Consider the following 17176-nt stretch of genomic DNA (forward strand, 5'->3'; position numbering starts at 1 on the left):
ATTTCCTCTAATTCTTCATTAATAAAGCTACTAATTGTTTCGCTAGTATTTAAATTACCCATTCTAAATGTATTCGTTTAAATAAACGACAAACGGAATCAACCACAAATTTATCAATTTTAGCTATTACTATCAGATGTGAACGTTGGAGTCAAATATGAATATAGCATTCCAAAGGATATTTCAAGTAGTCCAATTTCTGATACGTACAATTGGATCTTCGATTCATATTCTGATTGCAGTGCCTCGTGCGGGGGAGGTAATTTTTGGAAATATTTAATCATTAAGAAGAGTATTTCACAATAATAATAACTGGAATTTCTTAAAGGTACTCAATCACGACGAGTTTACTGTGTATCACGTCAATCATTAAAACCAGTCGATGATAAACTATGTGATGCTGGGAGTCGTTATCCAGAAACTCAAGCATGTAATACCGAAGCATGCCCAGCAACATGGCGCGAAGGGCCATGGTCAAATTGTACAGAAATTTGTGGATCAGCAGGTACACAAACTCGAGAAGTTGTATGTGAACGAGTTATAGCCGATGGTATAGCAAGTGTGGTTGATGACAAACAGTGCTCAGAGCTTGGATTAAAACCGAAAACGGCACAAGAATGTAATCGAGAAGTAGAATGTCCTAAATGGCATATTGCACCATGGAAGGCGGTAAGTAAAAATCAAAATCAATTTAATTGGAATTTTATTGGCATACATTTTTTTAGTGCGATCAATTATGTGGCAAAGGAAAAGAAACGCGAGCAGTAACCTGCTATAGAAAATTAGAAAATGGACGTATTGAAATATTGGAAGATTCAGCTTGTGAATCAACTGAAGCTGGTAAAAAACCTGAATCTGAAAAAGAATGTGAACTAAAACCATGTAAAGGTTTAGATTGGATAACAAGTGAATGGTCAAATGTAAGTATTAGATTTTTATATTCAAAGTTTTAATGCCAAAAATTTGTTCATATTATAATAATTTTATGTAAAAACCTAAATATTTAGTGTGATTCAAAATGTGGACCAGCTCAACAAACACGCAGAGCATATTGTGCAACTAATGACGGCGAAGTTTACCCAGATGATTTATGTACGAATCCAAAACCAGAACTTGTTCAAGACTGCCCGACGGAACCAACTTGTGATGAATTTTTATGGTTCAGTTCTGACTGGAGTGAGGTATTTATTTTAATAAGCTTCACCATAATTTTGTATATAAGGTATTAACATTGTCACTTGGTTAGTGTTCAGCAAAATGTGGTCAAGGTAAACAAACGAGAATTGTATTTTGTGGATCCAAAGATGAAGATACAGTAAAACAAGTTGAAGCTGACAAATGTGATCAAACCAAAAAGTTGGAAACTGTTAAAAATTGTACCGCAGAAGTAGATAAATGTACGGGTGAATGGTTTGCTGGACCATGGTCAACGGTGAGTGTTTTTTTATACTGCCTATTAAAAAAGTTTCTACTTAGCGTTTCTTTTTACTCTCTAGTGTTCTAAAGAATGTGGAGGAGGGTTACGAGAACGTAAAGTTTTATGCAAATCAGAAAACAAGACTGTACATGTAAAGGAATGTAATTCTGTGGAAATTTTATACTCCACCGAAAGTTGTAATACACAAAGCTGTGATGAAGGTTTGTGTCTGAGCAAAAACTCGTCCTAATTTTTACTTTAACAATTTTGTAAATCCTATTTCAGATGAAATAATATCAGTGGATGTTACAAAATCGATTGCGTCTACGACAGAACCTCAACCGGATGAATACGAAGTAGATATTAATGAGGAATGTGATGAAGGCTATGAAAGTGATGAAGACGAGAGTTCTGAAGAATCTGTAAGTTCTTTTATTTACATATTTTCGCAGTTATTGTAAAAGTTTTAATTTCAGGAAGATGATGACTACATTATCACAGTTACTAGTCCAGTTATTGAATCAAGTAGTGAAACACCATTCGATACTTTATCATCATTGGCTTCCGAACAAATGTTCAGTGACGCTGCATATTCTTCCAGTGTAGATGATGAGGAAACTAGTACTGAAACGAATATAAGTGATTATGATTTCAGTGACTATGAAGGATCTGGTGAAGAAACAACTGAAAGTTTAGATAAAACATCTGAAATTGAATCATCCACATTAGAATCTGAATTAACGAGTGAAAAGTCTTCAGAAAGCTCATCAGAATCATCAATTTCTAGTGAAAGTAGTTCACTATCCGGCAGTGAAGTCTCAACCGAAAGTGTGAGTGAAAAATCATCTGAAAGTTCCGAGTCATCAGCGATCACCCCCTTAGACAGTTCAACACTAGCAGTAAGTGAAATTTCATCTGAATCAGCCAGTGAAAGTTCATCTTTGTCAATCAGTGAATCATCATCAGAAACCGTTAGTGAAAGTTCGTCAGAATCTGTTAGTGAGAGCTCGTCAGAGTCTGTTAGCAAGAGTTCACCAGAGTCTAGTAGTGAAAGTGCATCAGAATCTGTTAGTGAAAGTTCATCAGAATCGGCTAGTGAAAGTTCATCCGAAGCTATGAGTGAAAGTTCCTCACTCAGTAGTGAAAGTACATCGGAATCAAGTAGTGAAAGCTCAACGGAAACTTCCGTTACAGAAAGTACGTCTGACATTACTACGGATAGTTCGTCCAGTGATTCTTCAAGTCCGTCATCAATCGACAGTTCAGATTTGACTACAACTAGTGACATATCATCCACGTCTGATTCAATTTCCAGTACTACTGATTCGAGTATTGATATTTCAACTGAAACTAGTAAGTATAACGCTTCCCAAGCAAATAATTTTTTCGTTGTTATTAAATGCATTGTTTACAGAAATTCCCGGTGCTGATGCTGAATTAGATCCAGAAGATATAGCTGAAATTCTAGAAAAATACAAAAAAGGTTTAACAACTGAATCATCAAGTGATGGAACAGGTTCTACAGAAACATCAATTACATCAGAAAGTGAAAGCTCTTCGCCTTCATCAGAAACAACAGATAGTTCTCTATCGACAGATAGTTCCATTTCTTCAGAAAGTTCTGTGCCATCGGAAAGCTCAGTTTCATCTGAAAGTTCAACATTGGAAGTATCCAGTATCTCGGCAGAAACTTCATCAGAACAATCCAGTTCTGTGGAAAGTTCCTCTGAAGTTTCAACAGAAAGTTCGCCAATGGAAACATCTACCTTGTTAGAAAGTTCTAGCGTTTCTTCAATTAGTAGTGAAATTTCATCCGAAACAACTGAAAGCACATCAGAAAGTTCTTCCTTGAGTAGTGAATCTAGTTCGGAAACCGTTTCTTCGGAATCAGTACCAACTAGCAGCGAATTTACATCAGAATCAAGTTCGGAATCTAGTGAAATTACATCTGAAACCGTATCACAATCATGGGAATCGACAATATTATCAATTACCAAAAAACTTACTAAAATTTGCCGTAAAAAGAAATCACCTTGCAAAAATACTAAATTTGGGTGCTGTTCAGATAAAGAGACACCGGCAGCAGGACCATTCCAAGCTGGATGTCCAACACCTAAAACATGTAACGAAACGAAACATGGTTGTTGTCCAGATGGTGTTTCTGTTGCTAAAGGATCTAAAAATAAGGGATGTCCAAAAATTAAATGTGCCGAAACATTATTTGGTTGTTGTCCTGATAATGTCACTGCTGCTGAAGGCAATGATAACGAAGGCTGTAAGAAAGAACCACCTCCACCAGAATGCGCTAGTTCAAAGTAAATAAATTTGAAAGTAATTTATAGGTCGTAAGATGATGACAGTTCAGATTTCATTTTCTCGCTTCCACAAGCTTTTATCAATTTTAACTAAAATAAAGCAAAGTTTGAGTTCCGCGTTAATAATTTAACAATAAATTTATTAGCCATTTTTCGAAAAAATTACGACTGAATTCTACGATGTTACAGCTCTGATATGTTTACTGAAGGAATTGTACGAATGAAAAGCTTAAAATTAAGATCAATCGAAATTATGAAAGTGGGTACGATGAGGCTCCCAAAAAATGGGTACTTTGGTAGAGCAAGATGATTCAAATAAGTAGCGAGAAAATACTTACCGCAATCTGCCTATATCATACGATCTATTAATAAAAAAAACCCAAATATTAAATTTAATTTAATTTCCAGATTCGGTTGTTGTTCTGACAATGTCACAAAAGCTTCCGGACCTGACGAAGAAGGCTGTCCAACGAACTGTTCTACAAGTGAATTTGGTTGTTGCCCAGATGGAATACAAGCAGCTATTGGTGAAAATCAAGAAGGTTGCTATGAAGAAGGTAGTTCTACCACTGAGTCTGGTGTGTCAGAAACTCCATGTGATGCTACACCATTTGGATGTTGTCCTGACGGTGGAAGTGCTGCTACAGGTGAAAACTATGATGGTTGTGGAATCATTAATCATGAAAATTGTACAATATCTTATTACGGATGTTGTCCAGATAACAAAACCGCAGGTAACTTTAATTAAAAATATCAATTTGTCATTTTATTAAAACGATCTGTGTCAAATTTAGCGTTGGGAGTTAAAATGGAAGGGTGTAAAGTTGCATGCGATGATTCACCATTTGGTTGCTGTCCAGATCTCGTTAATCCAGCTCATGGTCATAATCAAGAAGGCTGTTGCCTTAGCTCTCCGTTCGGATGTTGCCCAGACAACACATCTCCAGCTCGTGGACCAAACCAAGAGGGTAAACTTTGAAACTATGAACAATTTCCATATATTCTTATGGCTTTTTTAAATGTAACCCTTTGTACAATTTTTTTTATAGTAAACTAGCATATCTTAGAGTTAGTCACCATTACGATAGAATCATATACTAATGCATTTATTAAATCTAGGATGCGATTGCGAATACAGTCGATTTGGTTGCTGTCCTGACAATACTACAGCTGCTATTGGGCCAAATAACGAAGGATGTGGTTGTGAACAAACACGATTTGGATGTTGCCCTGATACATTTACTGAAGCAACTGGTCCCAACTTTGAAGGGTGTCCTTGTCATAGTTTCCAATTTGGTTGCTGCGATGATGGTGTTACAGTTGCCAGTGGACCCAGAAAACAAGGTTGTGGATGCCTTACTACAGAATTTAAATGCTGTCCCGATGAAAAAACACCAGCAAGTGGTCCAAACTTTGAAGGATGTGATTGTACAGCATCTAAATTTGGTTGTTGTCCAGATGGTGTAACAAATGCTGAAGGTGACAACTTTGAGGGTTGTACGGATGTGCCAGTCAATCGACAAGAAGCTTGTAAATTGAGCAAAGATCGTGGAAATGGACGCAATTATACAGTGAAATGGTATTATGATATGGAATATGGTGGTTGTTCAAGATTTTGGTACGGTGGTGAAGATGGTAACGATAATCGATTTGTATCACAAGAAGAATGTCGAAGTGTTTGTGTCGAGCCACAAGGAAAAGATGTATGTAACTTACCAAAAGTAGCTGGTGCATGCGAAGGATATTATCCTACTTGGTACTATGACAAAGAACGAAAACAATGTACACAATTTATTTATGGTGGATGCCTGGGTAATAATAATCGATTCAAAACACGTGAAGAATGTTTGGAGCTGTGTGCTCCTGCTGATATTAAAGATGTTTGCCAATTACCTAAAGAAGAAGGTCCTTGTAATGGACGTCATGAACGATGGTATTACAATGCGGAATCCGATAAATGTGATCGATTCCTTTACGGAGGTTGTAAAGGAAATGGTAATAACTTTAACACTGAAGATGCTTGTAGCCAAAAATGTTTGAAACCTGGTGAACAAAAAGGTAAGACTTCTTTTTAAAAAATTTTAAACACATTGTTAAAAATGCATGCGGATGGTTTTTGGTAAAATTAAGATTCATTTCATTATCGGAAAAGTAGATTTCATATCATTATTTAAAATAACATTAATCAGATCTGTAAAAATTCACAAAATTTATTATTGTATACCTCCAAACAATAATATCACGCAGAGATGAAACTAAAATTTGCGACGATAACTTACACGAAAAAGCAACTAGCGGCTTGAATTTGTGTATAAAAAAGGAATATTACTAAGCCTCACAGTTTATCAACATTTTTCATGATTATAATGATAAAATAATTCAGTGAAATAATCAGTCCTCAGTCTGCTAAATACTAAAATTTCTAAATCTAAAATTTAATTTACAATTCTAAAAATTTATGAAAGGCTAGTTGGTAAACATGCAAATATGCCAATTTCCATACCCAATCTTCATTTAAGATTTTCTACAAAAACAAAACGCCTTCCTGTGAAAAAGTGTGATAGAATCATTTGGCACATTACTCTTGTATAATATATTTTTGTGGTCAAATTTTCTCAAGTCTGCAGGAAAACATGTTTGTCTTCATTCTTTCCTTTCTGCAGGAATGAATGCCCATGTATGTCCGATTGTAGTATTATTTTAATTTCATATCATAATTTCATATCATGTTTAAAAAATTAATAAAAAAACATTTGCATGTTATACAAAAAAACTTTATTTGGGTTACAATTAATTTGGTGAATGGTGTATGCCTTTATTTTTATTTTGCATGAACTAAACAGCTAAATGTCAACTACCAAACGAACAGGGTAATTGTACAGAAAAATTACCTCGTTGGTACTTTAATACTAAGGACAATCGATGCATGCCATTCTATTATTCTGGATGTAGTGGAAACGATAACAACTTTGTGGATAGAACGTATTGTGAAAAAGATTGTCCACCAAAAATACGTAAGTAATTCGAGTACTGAAGTTCATATTTTTATATTTTTTTAAAACTAATGTAGCTAATTTGTAAATATATTCGAATTTTCAATTCAAAAAATTGGTAACAAAATTGGCTAATTTTTTTGCTTAGCTTCATTCGGTCGAAATATAAGAACAATTTTTCAATAATAATTTTACTCCAACAGAATTGGATCTCTGTCATTTACCTGCGGAAACTGGAGAATGCTACCAATACACACCTCGATGGTATTATGATACAAAAGAACGTAATTGCAGACAATTCTACTACGGAGGTTGTGGAGGTAATGAAAATAATTTCCAAACACAGCAAGAATGTGAGGGACGTTGTGAATTCATACCTACAGAGCCACCAGCAGTTACAACTTCTGGACCATTCAAAACTGGTACTTTTTAAAATTCCGCAATGTTCTCAAATTTTTTTAAATCTATTTATACTATTATTTCATAGAATTTTGCTTCCTGCCCAGCGTTAGTGGATCATGTTCAAATCAAACTAGACGCTTTTACTACGATAGTCGTGTTGGAGTATGTCAGCAATTTTTGTACACTGGTTGTGAGGGCAATCAAAACAACTTTGAAACAATTGAGGAATGCCACCGAAATTGTGCTAATTCTCAAGGTAAATAAATAATTAATTATAGCTAGAGACATAATTTAATTCCGAATAGCGAGAAAACAAATTCTTATTAGAATCAGTCTATAAGTAAGTCTTATTGTTCTACAGATCTTTGCACTTTACCCAAAGTGGAAGGACCATGCGATGCATCATACGATCAATGGTATTATAATAAGGGCACAGACCAATGTGAACCATTTGTCTACGGTGGGTGCGCAGGAAATACTAATCGTTTCAATGATCAACAATCATGTGAGCAACGATGTCAACGGCGTCGGGCTCCAGACAGCCCTATTGAAACTACAACAAGAGGCTTATTATCAACTTTAAGACCTAGACCTGAACCACAACCACAAATAAATAGGACAGTAGAAGCATTATGCTATTCTAGAGCTGATCCAGGTCAATGTTCGGATAATATTTCAGCGTGGTTCTATAATCCATCAGCCCAAAGGTGTGACCAGTTTGTATATACAGGATGTGGTGGAAATGAAAATCGATATGAAAGCGAAGAAGCTTGTGAACGAAGTTGTGGACGCTTTAGAGGTCAAGGTAATGGATTTAAACAGATTGTATTAGGCCCCAAAATTATTGAATGATCAGTGTTATAAATATTTATGTTGTTTACAGATGTATGTAGATATCCTAAAGATACAGGAACTTGTAGAGCTCTGATACCTAAATATTATTTCGATTATGCCACGAGTTCTTGCCAACAATTTAACTATGGTGGATGTGGAGGGAATGGTAACCGATTTAGCAGTCTCGCTGAATGTGAATCAATATGCAGCGCTCCAAAACAAGAAGTTCGTCCTCCAGTCACACAAGGGCCAGCACTTAGCCGCGAAGGTAACATAATTATTAATTCTTATTTAAAATTTATATACTTAATCACATTAATATGGCCGGAATCGAAGTTATTCAACAGAAATTCCGGCTGATTTTTACGTTATATACATTTAATAATCATTTAAAAATAATAAATAGTCCTATGTACGATGCCACTGGCCCAAGGAAATTGTGGAGGAGGCTATAAACGTTGGTTCTATGATGATGAACGTGGCAATTGTATTCCATTCATTTATACTGGCTGTTCTGGCAACGAAAATAGATTTAGAAGTTTTGAAGATTGTATAAATTATTGTGTAAACTTCACGCAAGTGAATGCACCAACACGTAAGTTTAAATTCAACGTTGTAAATTGCGCACCAAAATAATATTCACGCACAAAATATGCACAAATATTCGTTGCACACCTTGCACTTTATACTCATACTTTATTTTCAGGGAGACAATTTTTCTGCACAAGGTCCTTCAAAATTTCGAACTTCAATCTCAACAAAGACATTGTTTTTATTTTTACAGAGGTTTTAACAACCGAATCACCATGCAGAGCTCAAACAGCACATTGTGAGTCATTAAAATGTCCTTATGGTGTTGAACGGCGTATCGATGAAATTGGATGCGAAGAATGTTTATGTTACGACCCTTGCCGTGAACAAGTTTGTCCATCGGGTAGTCGATGCGTTGTAGACTTAAAATACGAAAATCGAACAACAATACCAATGCCACAATGTCGATTGGAAAGCAAACCAGGACAGTGTCCTTTATTATCTGCTCGATCATCAATAGCATGCGAACAAGAATGTTATACAGATGCTGATTGCCGTGATGAGGATAAATGTTGTGCAAATGATTGTGGATCGGCGTGTGTTAGCCCGACTGCCCCAGAATTTGCAATATCAACTGAAGCTCAACCAGCATACACTGAACCACCAGTATTAAGCGGCGGTAAGCACTTTTTATAATAGTCCGGGAGGTAACGTTGCAAATATAAAAGCCATAGTATGCCGGCTGATATTGACACGTAAAGTATAGTAAGCCGGATAAAATTTAACTAAGTGATTATTTAAATAAATAAAAGTTCGAAAACAATAATCAACTGCGTATTTAGCGGTAGAAAGACCGTTAGCTGACGCAGTAAAAGACTTACAGAAGACTTACAGTATGCCGGCTAAAACTTTTTTCATAAATAGTTTACATCATACTGCTTGGTTCACATATTACTCATTCAAGATCTATTGGCAACGCTACCACCCAGACTATAATTACCTCTAATTGAAAAAAATTTTAAGTACTATTTCATTTTGAACAGTTCAAGCTCCAACATTTGAGGAAACGGAACCACAACTTGAAGCAGAAGAAGGATATTATGTAACAATACGTTGTGTTGCTCATGGATTCCCTATACCACGAATCACTTGGAGAAAAGGTGCTTTTGTAGTAAGTGTGAAAAACATGCATCGATCTTATATTTCTTATCATTAAAAAAATTTATTTGTTAGTTTGACAGACCAATGGCTCGTATACGACTTTTGCCTGATGGCTCTCTACAAATTGTTAATGTACTTCGATCGGATGCTGGTGTTTATATTTGTGTAGCTAATAATGGCGTAGGACATCCATTACAAAAAGAATTCGAATTGCGAGTAATCGGTAATTATATAGTTCTTTACTTTGAATGTGTTTTTATGGGTTTGTGGTGTATGTACTAAATTAATGAATTCACAAAATTTTAGATTAACATTGCTAATCAATATTGCTGGCATTTTAAGAATAAATGAAAGAATTATACATCTAAAGTATATTTAAGTAAAATTTTTTTAAATTAATTTTATTAATCATTAATAAAAAATAGTTTTTTTTAATAAAAAAAACAAAAAAAAAACGGTAGTGACGTAAATTTACACCCCTTGACGCAGTGAGCCAAACAGAATCACGCTAAATTTACATTTTTCTGCTTGTTTCTATGGAATATTACGTTATAATATATTGAAAGCAAGCTTAGAAACAAACCATTAATGATTCTGCATGTTATTTTATCATTTCTCCGCGCGGTAGCGTTATTAAAAACGATGTGTTTTCGTCACTGGCGTTTAAATTTATAATTAGAAAAACCATTTTCAATTGTAAAATTACATGAAAATAAATTTGTGAAAAAAAAATTTAAAAGTTTTTGAATTAGCAAAACCGTAGGTCTAAAATTTTATGATTTTATTGTAAATATTGCATTTTTTCGAAGTTTGTTCGAAAATCTTTGGTTTAAAAACTATCTTAAAATATGTTTTTGTTTATGTATTCTATTGAATGTTTTCTTGCATGTTTCTATGTTTTCTTCTGTGATGTTCTCTAGCTCCAACCCAACCACGACCAGCTAGAATCTTTGGTGATGAAGGTACACAACCTGTAGCAAACTTAGGCTCTCCTTATACTCTATACTGTTATGCAATGGGTTGGCCAACACCGCATGTACAATGGTGGCATGGTGATCGAATCCTTCCATTAGATAGAAGTCCTTATGAACAATCCCGATATTTCTCATTAACAATTAATCCTGTTGAATTACATAACCTTGGTACCTATACCTGCCATGCTTATAATGGTTTTGATAGAGCATCATCGTGGGATACGACATTATTTGCTTTGGGTCCAGTTTATTCTAATAATCCTAACGATATTAACTTCTTCCAATATATTAAAAATCCTCCAGACACTACTAACCAAAATGAAACCACTGCTATTCCTACACAATCCACAATTGAGCCAACCACTAATGCTACGAAACCTCCACGAAGAGTGTATAAAGGTAATTTAGAAAGCACTTTTTTTTTCATTATATATTTACTAACCAAATGCTTTTCTTTAAATTTTTTTCAATATTTTTAACTAACAACTTATGAAATATTTACTAAACAAAACTACTTATTTATTTCTCTATAAACATGGAGCAGTAATATTAACATTTTATAAGATTAATAGTATTTTTTTTAATTAAATGCCCTTAAAATAATTTTTATGCTTTAAAAACCGGCCAACTTTTAGTCGGACACGAAGGATTCCGTACTATCGTACAAGATATAACACTGTGTACTTGGTAAGTACTTTTGTAAAAGAAACAAGAGAGGCGCTATGATAATATGTAACTATTCATATAATGTAATATGTTTACTTATGCAACACACACTACAAGTATGCATTATAAATAAGCTACCATATATAATTATTGTAATATATGTATAATGGTCGAAACTTTCAATTTGTATGGCGGTCATTCTGGAATTCTTCCCTTTTATTTGTCGCTGTAGTGGCAATAGACACACTCTATCAAAATTTCAACGGTCTATCAATTGCGTTTATGAGGTACAGCTCACTAACAGACGGGCGAACAGTGCCATCTTACTAATAGGTTCTTCATGGTTATTCATCGTGCATGGAACCATAAAAATTAATAAATAAAATGTTTAAAAAAAATATAATTTTACCATTAATTTTGTCCACACTCATAATTATTACAAATGTATTAAAATATTTGAATACATAGCACTATAAAATTATCAATCTGTCCAGTTTTTACATTCCATAGCACACTAGTTAAATAAGCTTTAATAACTAGTGTGCCATGACATGCAAAAACTGGAAAAATTGATAATTGTAGTGTTATGTATTCAAATATTTCAATCAACTTGTAATAATTTTGAGTGTAGGTCAAAATAATTAAAAAATTCAATATGCGCATTTTGTCATGAAAAGTATACGGGTATAAAAAAATATTCTAAGCAACTTTTTCTAATAGTTTTTTTTCGATATCTATTACCATATTTGACGCTAGGCAAAATATTACGAATCGGCTCTAGTTGTCAACTTGTAGTAGATTGTGTTTAAAGTTTAAAGTTCAGATTTAAAAGCTTAAGAAATTCCATTTAAATTCCAAATTATATTTAATTTTTTTAATTACTACAGAAATCGAAAATATAATACTTCTTTAAATTAAACGATTATAAAAAAAAATTCTTTTACATAATATTTCTCGCTAATTAACAATCTATCTGATTTATAGTACCAGTACGAACGAACATTACATTAACGAAGATAACGTACGCTGTTGGTGAAGAAATTTCGATACCATGCAACGTTGACGGTTATCCGATCCCACGTGTACAATGGTTTAAAGATAATCGACGAATCGAACCATCAACTCGATTTAACATTACTGGTAATTTTTTTGAACTGGAAAAATGAATTTTTACTTCAATTAAATTTTTAATATAATTTTTACTTTTTCACAGAGGGAAATCGATTAATGATAATTGATGCAAAAGTGAGTGACTCGGGTGAATATCGGTGTGAAGCCGAAAATCAATATAGTAGAAATTCTAGTTCTGTTGACATTCGAGTACAAGGTAAATATTACAATTTTATGGTAGAATTAAGGATAATTACTGTCTGTAGCTAAGAATTATAAGTAGCGTTCAGGGCAATTTCATTTCAATTTCCTAACTTTTTTATATTTGAATGCATCTATTTATTTTGGTTTGAAAGACATATCCATAGATAAAAATCGATTCAATGACGTTCTCTTAAGAAATAATTAATTACTCACAAAGAAGTTATTAATAGAGCAACGATAAGGACGCCCCAAAATAATTTTGACATAAAATTTATAGCATATCAGATAAATTTCAAAGATTTGATGGCACAAGTTTTTTTTTACGAAATTTTCCTTGACCATTTTACATGAATGTAACTGAATAGTGGTGAATTTTCTCCCTTAAGGCGTGAGTGGTCGCAGACTTGTTGTCAGAAACTTCAGACTTCAAAAAACTCCATGAAAAAAACCAGATAATGTTAAACTCTTAGACCATTAAATACATGGCCTGACCGTCAAACGATTTAAATTGTGCCAACAACTGAGGTAATTGCTTGGGTCAAATCTATCATGGCGGCGATATGGAAATGTCAAAATAAAGTGTTGTTGTCATAAAAAAAATGTAAAATGATACGTGATAAGTATTTTTTTTAAGTCAAAAAGCGAAAATGCTCCTATATTCTATAGATAAATGTCCCAGCTGACCCAAGCAATTACCTCAGATGTTAACACACCTCTTACTGTACGGAAATATAGGCGATGCTCAGTCCATGTACTTAATGGTCTAAGGTTATCCTTTTTTATAAAATTTATATTTTCACGCTTGATAAAGCTAAATCACCTTTTCAACCATTATTTTATGAAAATCGCGAGCTGTAGCTGCTTAAAAATTGTTATATTTTTTTCAAAATATTTGATACAAAAATTATTTGACTAAATTTTTTATTTTTTTATTTTACAGGTATATATGTACCACCAGGTTGTAAGGATAATCCATTCTTAGCAAACTGTACATTAATTGTAAAAGCAAATTATTGTAGTCATAAATATTATCAACGTTTCTGTTGTGAATCTTGTGTCTTAGCTGGACAATTATGGTTACCACCAAAAGAAGCCACGGCCAGTAAACGTGACGATATTACGAATATCATCTAGTATGAATGTTTTCAACTCATTTTGTACACCACACCACTGCCTAGTCGATAAAAAATTTTCATTTATTATGATGAATTGTTACTTAATATAAAAAGAGAGAGTATTTTGAGAACACTGAAATCAAAATTTTTTTAATTTTATTCTAATCGAATCAATGAAGTTTAAAATAATTAAAATTTTTTATGAATCTGATGTATACTCAATGTCAAAAAAAATGCTCGTTTTAAAACATTCTAAGTGTTACTATTATAACATAACATATGATGAGTACGCTTAGAATGTTTTAACGGTGGCATTTTTTTTGACAGTGAGTATACATTCACTTTACAAGGCTGGACACTACCAACGAAGGGTATAGACATATACCTATTTCGAAATTCAGGTAATATTACTCACCTAAGAAAATTGGTAGAGGATATGTCAAGACGTATTACTTAAGTCAAGTCATCATCCCCGTTAAAGGTTTTATTAACAAGATTGGATAAAGGTGAAGCTTACATTATAATTTAAATCTTTTATTGTACTAAAAAGTAAAATACAATGTTTTCTATGTGTCACTTATACACAACTATTCATAAATGCTTGAGGAGCTCAATTTAAAATATTAAGAATGAATCGGAGCGCCACATCCACTCCACATACCTACTTATTTTCCGATTCATTCATGATATTGAGCGCCTCAAGCTTTTACAAATAGTCGTGTATGAGTGACTCGTAAAAAAAATTATTTTCTACTTTTTAGTACAATAAAAGTTTGTCCTTTAAAAAGTATTTTTTATAAAAAATTTTAATTTAAAACTAAAAAAATATATATGTATAACAAATATAGAGGAAGTGATGGGAAAATCAGAACGCCAAAGTTTCTGCTCAATCGGTTGACGATCACTGCTTCAAAATTGAGTTGTAAGATTCCATCCGGACAAACATACATACATACATACATTGCAAATTAAATAAAAGCTTGTAAAATACAAAAGCTAAAAAAGTTCAGAACGCCAAAGTTTCTGCTCAATCGGTTGACGATCACTGCTTCAAAATTGAGTTGTAAGATTCCATACGGACAAACATACATACATACATACATTGCAAATTAAATAAAAGCTTGTAAAATAGAAAAGCTAAAAAAGTTCAGAAATATAAATCCTTGGCTTTAGACTATCATACGGTGGGTTAGATTGGCGTGAATAAGTCCGATATGCAAGAATAGTTTGATTCCGGTTCAAATTATAAGTTTTTTTAAATCAGATATGGATGTCGGCTAACTTTAAAAATTATCAGAAACATAAGTGAAATTTTAAAAGTAGGTATTGTTAAAATTTGAAAACCTTCCGGATAGAGAAAGCAATAAACATTTGAAATCAAAATGCGCACCTTACCAGACACACAGTAGCCATTTATTTGTAAAAATTTAAATCCAGGCCAAAAAAATTTTTTTATTCATCCCACAATAAACGATTTTGTTGTCGATTATAAAGATATAAAACTCTTCATTGATTCGATCATTCAAATTAATTTATGTATTTTGTACAATTTTTTAGCAAGTTTATTTTCAGTGATTTCTCAATAACTGCCAACTTTGTGTCATAAAAATTTTTAATATTTAATTTTTTTTTACAAACATGTGGCATTAGTTTAATATTTTTTAATTTACAAAAAATGATGGTTCTATAATCATATTTTAGAAAAATACATACTCAAACACAGCAATTTTTATATTTAAGGTAAATTAAAGCGAAATTGGAATTAAAATCAAAGCACCGAGATTTTTTTTGTAAATATGCTTCTAGAACCATATAAAAAAAATAATTTAATATTTAGACAAACAAAAACTGTACATATAAATAAAAAATTATTTAAAATATTATAATTATAAATATTTTCCTACCATTTGTGATGTCGTAATCTGAAAGAAATCCTTTTATACTTACCATATTATAATCCAATTTTAATCAAATATAAAGATATAGTGATTGAATATATACCAAGATACGATTTAATTTTATATCTACAAAAAATATTAAAAATAGATTTTTATAATCTATGAGTTTTTAAAAGAATTATTCGATTAATACTTACACATTAATTTACACACAAAAATTGCAAATATTAATTATCGTAATAGCTTTTTTTATTTCCAAAGTTAAATCTTGAGAAGCTGCAACCCGGATGAACAAAAATAAACCATAAACTAGTTACCGTAAAATATTAATATTCGAAAAAAAAATTATATATCAAAACATTGCTCCTGAAATGCTCCTTCAGAATATAGGTACAATTTCTCCACTTAAATAATTAATAGTTAATTAGTTATTCATATTTAATAATTTTTGAATCCCGATTGTCTCTATTTCATATTTTAATTGTTAATATTTAAAAAAAAATCAAAATGACGTTAGTGGGGATTTAATGACAAATTAATTTGATGTTTGAAATATGTAATGTAATAAATAATTAAAATAATAAAAATTAATTTTATTATTAGTGTTTTATTTATTTATTTATTATAATATAGTATGTACTACCAAAAACCTAATATAAATTCAATCAATGTAATGTAAATTGAGATAATTGGGAATTCATATTTTTTAATCATGAATAACTAATTATAAGTATTAATTATAGGAGCAATTTTTGGATATATAATTTTTTTAAATATCAACATTTGGCGTTAACTAGTTTATGGTAAAAAATAATCATAAATGGTGTTTGGAGGCGGAGAGGATACAATTGCAGAATTTCCAATCATTAAATCAGAGATTATTTTAAAATAATGAATCAATATATAAAGAAAAACTTATCGAACATTTAAAATTTCCCACTAGGTTTGTCGAAACCACAAAATAATGTATTTCTACTGTCACTCAAAGATTTATTTGCTATAAATAAAAATTATTGAAAAATTCTAATATTTTTGCCGAAGATTTGCCGCTTTTGGGTGACTTAAAACAGACATAAGTACCTATACAACTTTTTATTTGTATATTGAACTATTTCAAATACATCTACCAAGCATTCTCATTAAAGATTTTAAAATTGAAAAGAATAATATTTTTATTTAAAAAAAAAAAATATTTTGATATCTTTTCTTCGCTCCGTTAAACAAAGTTTTTACCCGGTATTGGAAAAAAGCTACACTTAATTTATCAAATCTGTTTTTACGGAGGCAAAAATGACCTATCAAGAATATTGATCACTATATTGACTATTTTACAAAATTCCAAAAACAATGTTTAATTTTGTTTCGATTACGATATCCTAAAATATATTTACGCAATAAAACCAATATTTTAAAATATTAAATATACTCATTAGAACTTATTTTACAGAGTTAGTTTAAATTTTCAACCCATATAAACCCTTAAATGTTTACTTTGCATTTATATACTTAAAACCAAAAAAAAAATGATTTTGTTTTTTCAAAATAAAAAAGATTTT

At 32.0% G+C, this 17176-nt stretch overlaps 1 protein-coding gene across 4 annotated transcripts in view; it reads left to right on the forward strand.

Annotated features, from left to right (window-relative positions):
- LOC123293392 (papilin) overlaps positions 1-13904 on the forward strand; it is a 137882-nt gene extending 123978 nt beyond the window's left edge. Inside the window, exons 8-32 of one of the 4 annotated variants that reach the window (XM_044874200.1) lie at positions 124-259; positions 329-669; positions 726-920; positions 1008-1181; positions 1247-1432; positions 1497-1638; positions 1703-1839; positions 1894-2770; positions 2832-3732; positions 4141-4466; positions 4527-4700; positions 4852-5790; positions 6576-6746; positions 6929-7147; positions 7213-7383; positions 7489-7932; positions 8011-8229; positions 8368-8556; positions 8746-9171; positions 9536-9663; positions 9726-9876; positions 10574-11026; positions 12278-12433; positions 12507-12620; positions 13548-13904. In XM_044874200.1, the coding sequence (XP_044730135.1) occupies positions 124-259; positions 329-669; positions 726-920; positions 1008-1181; positions 1247-1432; positions 1497-1638; positions 1703-1839; positions 1894-2770; positions 2832-3732; positions 4141-4466; positions 4527-4700; positions 4852-5790; positions 6576-6746; positions 6929-7147; positions 7213-7383; positions 7489-7932; positions 8011-8229; positions 8368-8556; positions 8746-9171; positions 9536-9663; positions 9726-9876; positions 10574-11026; positions 12278-12433; positions 12507-12620; positions 13548-13741 (7563 nt within the window). In that variant the 3' untranslated portion in view covers positions 13742-13904. The remainder of the gene's footprint in view (positions 1-123; positions 260-328; positions 670-725; positions 921-1007; positions 1182-1246; positions 1433-1496; positions 1639-1702; positions 1840-1893; positions 2771-2831; positions 3733-4140; positions 4467-4526; positions 4701-4851; positions 5791-6575; positions 6747-6928; positions 7148-7212; positions 7384-7488; positions 7933-8010; positions 8230-8367; positions 8557-8745; positions 9172-9535; positions 9664-9725; positions 9877-10573; positions 11027-12277; positions 12434-12506; positions 12621-13547) is intronic. The other 3 variants (XM_044874203.1, XM_044874202.1, XM_044874201.1) reach the window with 3 other exon arrangements.
- The last annotated feature ends 3272 nt before the right edge of the window (positions 13905-17176 follow it).

The sequence above is a fragment of the Chrysoperla carnea genome, chromosome 2 (assembly GCF_905475395.1).
Source record: "Chrysoperla carnea chromosome 2, inChrCarn1.1, whole genome shotgun sequence".
Classification (NCBI taxonomy): domain Eukaryota; kingdom Metazoa; phylum Arthropoda; class Insecta; order Neuroptera; family Chrysopidae; genus Chrysoperla; species Chrysoperla carnea.